We start from the raw sequence: 8,488 nt of genomic DNA on the forward strand, positions 1-8,488 counted from the left end.
TATTTTGAAAGTCACAAAAGGACGAGCAAAATGTATCAAAGATACCTTGATAAAAAAAAAAGCCCTTATCAGATTGTCCTGCAAAAAAAAAAAACGGTGCGCGATTATCTCCACTGAGTGAGCTCATGTTTGATTTTCAGACCTCGTATATCTGATGCATGGCAGGATGCTTACTTTTCATTCTAATCAGATATGCGCCTTGGGGCTTGGACGTACGTAACACATCCTGATGGGGAAAAGGAACCTGTTTGACATCATGAAAAAAGTTGGACTACTTGGGGTGTTACTGTTACCCCAGGTGAGCAAAAAAAAATAAAAAAAAATAAAAGAGGCATGCTTGATTTTAATCTGTTAAATCAAAAGACCAAGTGCATAATTTCCTCCGGTTTTTTTGGTTTTTTTTTTTTTTTTTTGTGTGCTTTTTACAGGCAAAGTCGTCCCCTGGTTGTCACCCTCATGTGAATCTTTTGAAAGAGGAAGACAAGTGCATGAAAGATCTGCTACTTTCAAAGTCACACAAAGCAACAGGTGAGTCAATGCAGTTCATAAATTCTAAAGCGTGTCTGCCCTATTGTGATGTGTTACGTACAGAAACAGAGTAAATCAGGATTACAGCTCGGTGAAAATTACCATTGAGAAAATACTGGTGGATTAAATCCTTGAATTAATCTTTTGTCTTTTTAGTGACAGGATTTTGATGCAGTGTTTTAATGACATCTAGGGGTTACATAACATAATGCACCCTGAAAATCCACAAGTCAAAACACAGAAGGGATTTTACTGTATATTGAAGGACGAAGATTAATCCAGATGCAGTTCTTATCCTGCAATTTTAAACATAAAATCAGTCGTCGTGACTTTTTGACTTTTCATATCGTACCTATATTATTTGTATTGAATCCCACCATGTTAAAAAAAAAAGAGTCATTTTCTGTCTTAAGAAAACAACACCAACGTACACTGTACAGGAATGTGGGACAACCTGAACTGCTGGCCGCCTGCATCTCTCGGGGAAACCGTCTCTCAGCCCTGTCCGGAGTTTTTTAATACAGAAAGTAAGACACAAACACACACACACACACACACACACACACACACACACAGGCGGTGACACACATTTACAGCCAGACCACCCATTATCTATGCCACGGTGCGGTGGTTAAATATTTGCCAGGGAAACTAATTTGTTTTCAAAAGGAAGTGAGACATCTTCTCCCTCTGAGGGTCTCCGTCCAAACATTCAGCCATTAAATGCTTGTGTACACAGAGACGCCTGGTAACGCGTGAAGAGGGCTCGATTTACGTTGGGAGGTGACGATGATGAATTTTATGTTAACGCTTCTGGAGTCTGATATTCTGAACGCAGATGTTCACTTTCAGCCTCTTGTAAAAACATCATATTCCAGGATAAATTGTACTTTTTTTGGGGGGGGGGGGGGGGGGGGGGCTTAAATCTTTACTCAGACTACTGGTGTGTGTGTGTGTGTGTGTGTGTGTGTGTGTGTGTGTGTGTGTGTGCGTGCGTTGCTATTTTGCAGGCGAAGTGCATCGTAACTGCACCATCAGTGGCTGGACGGACCCGCTCGTCCCCCACGAAGATGCTTGCGGCTACACTTTCAACGAGACGCTGCACTTTCTCGCAGAGGTCGGTTCTTAGTTTGTCCTTGAACACGTCAGAACTGTGAGACTCAAAACACAACCAGATGTGCACTGAGAAAGTGCTGCAATCGCTCGGGTGGGGTCATCCCTATTGACGTGGTTGAGAAGGAAGCAGGTTGTGAAGTGATAAAAAAATAAAAAAAAAAAATAAAAAAAGGCTTTTGGCATGCTTTAATAAATACTTTAGCGACATGGGAAATACACTCGCCGTGAGTGAGGTGAGAAGATTGATGCCGCTCTCGTGTAGTCGTGAAGTTAGCGCCAGCAGCCAATCAGCTTAGCGGAAGATGAGATTCATTTACAATCTGTGAACACTACTTTTCTGAAATGAGTTAAAGGAAAAGATACTAATATCACTCTTATATTGTATTCGTATGCTAAATTTGAAGCTGATACCAGCAGCTTAGCTAAAAAAGGTTTTGTTTTGTTTTGTTTTTTTTTAAACTACAAGTTGGGGTTTAATATTAAGTTAAATGCTCGAACGGTTTCTTGGAGGAGACTAGTGACATTTCTGTGTTTAAACAAACGAGACTCTATGTGAACTTTAGAGGTGCTAATAAGTGGACTTTTCTAAGAAACAAATGCTTTACATACTCAAGTTAAACACGTTTGGCAGTTCACCAAACTCTTGGTTGTGAACTGAATGTGAAATCTGATCCCAGACCTGCGAACCACCCTCTCTCCAGACTGAATAAATCACACACAACTGCTTGACTCCGAGCCACATTGTAGCTGGAGCTAATACATCAATGAAAGCCTCAGATGTGTTGTCCAATCCTTCTGTTGTGGAAAGTCCTTGAGCTCTATCCACTGTCCCTCATTCAGTCCTCAGACTCCCATTTGTACTTCTCCTACGTGAAGACCATGTACACGGCCGGATACACGCTCTCCCTCATCTCCCTGACCGTCGCCGTCACCATATTCTGCCTGTTCAGGTGCTCTCCTTCCTCCGTCCCTCGTTCAAACACAGATAAGTCTGTCAAAGCCTCCATCGTAGATTAAATCACAGTTGAAGCTGCCTTTTGAAGCTGAGGAGTTATTAAAAAAAAACCACAAAAAAAAAACACGAAGTCTGAATGTTAACATTTCTGCAGGAAGCTGCACTGCACCAGGAACTACATTCACATCCAGCTGTTCGTCTCCTTCATCCTGAGAGCCGTCTTCATCTTCATCCGAGACGCCATGCTGTTTGCCGATGAAGAGCTCTACCACTGCGACTACTACCCGGTATGAGTGGCTTGACTCTCCTTCTCACTCTGTACATTATAACAAAGAGCCAGCTGGTGACCCGAAGTCATCATCATATGTGCTCTTGGCTGACTTCCAGCAAAGAAACAGTTCCAGAAAACCAACCTCTAAAACAGCAACTTGCTCTTTGGTTTTCATATGCATCGAATAAGTAAGATATTGCATATTAATTAGTGACATCTCTGGTGCTGGAATATTATTATACTTGCTAAACTAATCGTGTGCTATAGTTTAATTAGTAAAAAAAAAAAACAGAAATAAGCGCATCAGCAAATGATTTCTCAAAAGATAAAACTGCATGCAACGGTAGCCACGTTAATGTGGGGCTTAATATCCCAATTGAAATCAATTTAGAGGCCAAAACAAGAACCAAAAAAAAAATTCCACATAAAAACACTTCAGTCAGAATAAACAAGCTGATTAACATTTAGCTGCAGAGGGAGAGTTTAAATCCATCAAAAGAAAACAGGACCATGTAAACAATTAAACAGGAAGTGCTCCCAGTGGAAGTCAGGATGCGTTCTTGATTAAGGAAAGCACAATAATGGAAACAATACTGTGCTGAACAGATGAGAGAAGTGTTCATCTCCAGGGAGGCGATGTAGTCATTTTGCATTTCTCACGGCTGTTGCGATTAAACGTCAGACTGTATTAGATCTGAACTGTAGTTGAACTGAACTCTTCCATCACGGTCATTTTAATCAGAATGATAAAAAAAAAAAAAAGTGTGCAGTTTACGGTTCGTTTCTGGCAGAACACCGAAACATGAACTCTGTCTGGATTAAAAAAAAAAAAAATATGACTGAAAATCCCTCTTATTTATCTGAATGTTTGATGCAGGAACTAAGTTCTGCTGTTTGTTTTTTTTCCCCCAAAGCTTCAATAGCACTCCTCAACTCAACTCACCTCCTCTGCTCTTCCTCTGTGTTGCAGGTGGCCTGTAAGGTGGTGCTCATGTTCTCCAACTACTCCATCCTGGCCAACTACAGCTGGCTGCTGGTGGAGGGTCACTTCCTGTTCACCCTGGTGAGCCGCTCCTTCTTCTCCCTGAGGAAGCACCTCGCCTGGTACATCGTCCTGAGCTGGGGTACAGAGAGAAAAAAAAAACACACACACACACACACACACACACACACACACACACACACACACACACACACACACTCGCAGCTCAGTGTTGTCAATCAAACGGTTCATCCGTGATTTACGTCATCACACAGGCTTACCGTTGGTTGTTGTCATCTGCTGGGGGTGCGCAAAGTATTTTTATGAAGATGAAGGGTAAGGAGGTTCAAATCTGCTTCACTTACAGAGATTAAATTTTCAAATACAGTGATTTTTACAATTGTTTTTCATTTTATTTCCAAAGCTGTTGGGAAACCAGGAGACACGAGTGGATTTGGTGGATTCTTCGAGTGCCGGTTCTTCTCACCATATCTGTAAAACCTTCACAATTCATTCTCCTTTAACAGAAGGTTTCAGAAATAAGTTTGATATTTGGGGAATTACACTTCTTTACTTTTTTTTGCACCGAGTTAGAGTAGAAGTTGTTTCTGCATTACGCACTGAAACAAAGTCAGGACGTCCTGTAAACCCTTTTCAAATAAAAGCCCTTTAGAACTTTAGTATACATAAACCCTTCATTATTTAACAAGGCTTTTATTGTGAAACATTTGCAGGAACGTGTTGTGACGAATCCAGAACGGTTGAAAACAGCATGATTCTCCTGTTAGCTTTAATAAATGAGTTATTAAAATATGGAGGTTATATTATTGACTACTGTATGTATGTGCATTGCAGTTGAGTGTCCGGTAACAAGTTTCCACTGAACGTGATCGTTTCAGATGAACCTCATCTTCTTCTTGGGGATTTTGAGGATACTGGTGAGCAAACTCCGGATGCCAGACGCACAGAGGAATGAATTCAGCCAGTACAAGTGAGTACGCCGAGGTCATTATATAGCTGATGTGTAAACTTGAGGCCAGCAGTGCAATGGGTCATGTATTTTTGTATATGATAAGGGAGTAAAAACTCATTCCTATTTGCTTTGGAGTTCAGAATAAGAGCACAAACGGAAGCGGGGCAGAAGCAAATACAAGGACGTGTTTTTTTTTTTACTATCAATGAGGAAAATGTTTGATTTTTCTCCCACCAGGAGGCTGATCAAATCCACCTTCTTCCTGGTGGCTCTGTTCGGTCTGCATTACATCCTGTTTGTCTTCTTACCTGTTGAAGTCAGCAGCTCCGTGTTCAAGATCTGGACCTTTGCGGAGCTGGCTCTGTCGTCCACACAGGTGAATCGCAGGCACGCAACATCCAACCGCCTCGCTGCAATGCGACCAGAACTAACGGACCTTTCCGTTTCACACCTCTCAGGGTTTTGTGGTCGCGATCCTCTACTGCTTCGTGAACGGCGAGGTAAGAACTCGGCCGATTGAACGCGAGTTCGTGAGGTCCGGATTCAATTGAGGACCCACGACGTGTACTTTCCTCAGGTGCAGCACGAGTTTCAGAGGAGGTGGAGGAGGTGGAGGCTGACTCGGCACCTGCCCAGTCGGCGCAGGCAGCATCACGGCTCCATCAGCCACAGCGGGTCTCCTCACACGCAGGTCTCCCTGCTGCCTTGCTCGGCGACCGGCCCGGCGACCGGCGGACTCCCCGCGGACACCCTGGAGACGTGATTCAGGCCGGGGTCGGCCTCATCTCCTCGTTCTCTCCTCCTCCTCATCGATACGCGACGGACTCTGGCTCTGCGCTGACAGTCAGTTACTGATGCAGCGGAACCATCGGCTGGTTTGTTTGTAGGAATTAGACCCACGTCTCAAAATGAACGTCACAAATGTTTGAGGTGACGTTGAATCCAATTTCATTTCATTTAAACGTCCAGCTTAACGTCCAGATATTTAAACCCAGTGTCACAGAGATATTTTATTTAATTCTGGCACTCCCTATGCCGTAATTGTGAATTTGTTCTTTAATATCCTTTTCACATCTAAATCAAATACCAATTGAAGGAGTATTGCAGCTGCACTTCCATAAAGTTGGAGGACTTAAGAAATATAATACAAACAAAAATGGATACTCAAAATTGAGGACAAGCTATCCGGACTTTTGTCCTTAATGTGGTTACAGCTCCAAAACAGTAGAGCCTACATTTCCCATCATGCAACTCAACTTTTTTTTACAGATTCCAATAAATGTCTTTAAAACGCAAACCCCCAATACATACCACAAGCTCTAACTATTATTTTGTTAATACCATCTCAAGCCCGGTCTGACCCCATTGATGACATCACTAAACTGATTTTTAGTTTTTCAGACTTGACAACTACTGAGTGACATTTAAACCGACACGGGTAAACAGCTAACGGCAGGTTTCACTATATGACAGGGTAGGCTGTTTCCCTACTTCTGCTTTTAATGCCAACTGACTCTAGCTCCATAATTAGCAGACACGCACACAAATATGGTTTCAGCAGTTCACCAAGTTCCCACATTGGTGAACTAGTCATTTAAACATCAGAAATTATTCCTCGCAGGCATTATTTTCCAGCATGTAAACGTACACAGTCATTAGGTACCAAACAGTACAGCGGTGTGTAAAATCAGATCTAAATTGTGTCCTCTGTTTTGAAGTTTTCGGTTAAGAAAACAAATGTGGTAAGACTCTGAAAAAAAAAATTACTACCATCACTAGAAACAGACTCTACATTCCATATTTTTCCTTCAGCTGCTCCACCAGATTGACATAAATGGCCATCGCTTCGTCTCTGGACAGACCTGTCGGTGGATACAGAAACAAACAGAGGGAATATGTGACGGAGCAAATTACAGTTCGTGCAAGTGAAGACTAATTGTGTCTTAAGTTTCAGACGATTTACGATACAGTAAGTTGTCATCGACTTAGTTTATTTTTGTTTGAAAGGCACCGTATTTCTGACCTTTCTTTGCGTCCCATGCGTCCCATTTTCCTTTTCCTATGATGTCCAACATCCCCGGACGTTCTGCGGGAATAAAAACAACCATTAATAACTGGGCTTTGTAAAAGACAGCATATCTTTAGTGTGAGTGGTCTTACAGTCTACAATACAAACATACACATGATTGGTATTTTTATAGGTTCACTTCACTAATATCACTCGGTATATTTAAAATCGGACTAATTTTAGACCGATGAATACAAATTATTCCGAATTTAAGGTGTTGAAACAGCAGTTAAGCCTCAATGTTGAGAAATAAAACACAAATTACAAAAGATCAGAAGGAATTAAAATCCTTGCTACGGCCCTGACAATTACTGTGCATAATATTGTAATGTTATTTCTGACGCATTAATATGCGAGCGGCATTTTGCTGTTGTAGCCGAGGTAGCTCCGTGTTTTGTATCTGCAGTATAACGATAATCTGTAACGTCACTGAAGCTGCAATAAATGGGGGGTGAGATAGGATGGAAATACTCCAATAAATGCTCAAGTACCTCAAACAGAGTAAATATATTCACTCTCTTGCTCACTGACTGAGCGATGGTATCCTGCATTAAAACACATTTGTCAGCTGTGGTTAATTTAATTGGGATTCTGTATTTGTTTTTTGTCTCTTTCTGGCGGTTTAAAGCAGGCGGGGCTTAGTTTGAAAAAGGTGATGTCACTCACTTTGCCTTTTCAGTGTTTAAAGACGCTTTCCCGCCAAATTTATAGTTTGATTTCAGCTCATTTGATCGTGAATATCTAAAGTTTTAAAGAGAAATTAAACAACTGAAAGTAAAAAAAAATTCAGGGGCTTTGTTAAATTCATATTAGGGCAGATTAAAACAAAAAAAGTTTCTTTGTTTGTCAGAACGCCATAAAACAATCACCCATAAAAGGACACCAAACTTGTCAGACTTCATTTTTGTCCTCCACCGCACCCTCACGTGTCTCACTGTGTCCATACAGGTTCAGCCAGGATATCAAAAAAAATAACACCCGAAACTGCAGTCACTCACCGATGTTAATATCACCCACTGTGGCCTGCTTATATAAACCATACAGAGCAGACATTTCTCCCTTCTCGGGTCTCGTTTTCAGCACCTTCACGTCTTCGGCTGCTTTCTTAAAGGGTACCTGGAGGGAAGACGGAAGGTGTGTTGAAATCATCACCTGCCCTACGACTGTCGGACTTCTTCTGTAATCAGGAAGACGTGGAGCTAAAGTCAAAGACTCGACGTGCCAGACAGAGATCACTTCAAACCTTTGTCATGTCATTAGAAAAGATTGTACTTACAGTCATGGTGGCAGCTAGAGGTGAACACTCCTTACTCGGTTCACGTCCCGGTCTGCAAGGCGGTTGCTCGTCCAACTCGTCCTGCAATTATGTTGTCGTCGGGCTCTGAAAACAAAGTGGGAGGTCTGAAAGTCTGTCAGCAAAGACTGCAGGAGACTCTCTTCTTATCAAATGTACATCTGTGTTAAAGGGGGAACACAAGTTACACATTAGGCATGACATTTATTCAACAATATTTTATATGACACGTGGATTTTATTGTAAAAAAAAAAAAGAAAGAAAAAGCCTCTTTATTTCAGTCCTGCCAAGGTAAAAGTCA

The 8,488-nt window shown here is 41.7% G+C and overlaps 2 protein-coding genes across 2 annotated transcripts; one reads left to right on the top strand and one right to left on the bottom strand.

Annotated features, from left to right (window-relative positions):
• Nucleotides 1-153: 153 nt before the first annotated feature.
• Nucleotides 154-6,288, top strand: sctr (secretin receptor). The gene is given in 14 exon segments (XM_069166332.1): nucleotides 154-225; nucleotides 227-298; nucleotides 429-528; nucleotides 942-1,059; nucleotides 1,537-1,645; nucleotides 2,485-2,594; nucleotides 2,754-2,886; nucleotides 3,841-3,994; nucleotides 4,128-4,188; nucleotides 4,277-4,346; nucleotides 4,752-4,843; nucleotides 5,063-5,201; nucleotides 5,284-5,325; nucleotides 5,403-6,288. Coding segments are annotated over 14 exon segments (1,419 nt in total). The 5' UTR covers nucleotides 154-192; the 3' UTR covers nucleotides 5,589-6,288.
• An 84-nt stretch (nucleotides 6,289-6,372) lies between these two features.
• Nucleotides 6,373-8,439, bottom strand: LOC138208458 (acyl-CoA-binding protein-like). The gene is made up of 4 exons (XM_069166331.1): nucleotides 8,170-8,439; nucleotides 7,892-8,009; nucleotides 6,849-6,911; nucleotides 6,373-6,687 (listed from the first exon to the last, which is right to left on the bottom strand). Exons 1-4 carry the CDS (start codon nucleotides 8,173-8,175, stop codon nucleotides 6,614-6,616), a joined length of 261 nt encoding a protein of 86 aa, XP_069022432.1. The 5' UTR covers nucleotides 8,176-8,439; the 3' UTR covers nucleotides 6,373-6,613.
• Nucleotides 8,440-8,488: the final 49 nt, after the last annotated feature.

Source organism: Embiotoca jacksoni, unplaced genomic scaffold (assembly GCF_022577435.1).
Source record: "Embiotoca jacksoni isolate LCO1_2020_lvr unplaced genomic scaffold, fEmbJac1.0.p SCAF_38, whole genome shotgun sequence".
Classification (NCBI taxonomy): domain Eukaryota; kingdom Metazoa; phylum Chordata; class Actinopteri; family Embiotocidae; genus Embiotoca; species Embiotoca jacksoni.

Excerpts from the sequence above, each read along its gene's own strand:
- LOC138208458 (XM_069166331.1), bottom strand. Across the intron at positions 6,912-7,891 it reads AGTGGGTGATATTAACATCG|AACGTCCGGGGATGTTGGAC; the intron begins GTGAGTGACTGC and ends TTATTCCCGCAG. Across the intron at positions 6,688-6,848 it reads CGCATGGGACGCAAAGAAAG|GTCTGTCCAGAGACGAAGCG; the intron begins GTCAGAAATACG and ends ATCCACCGACAG.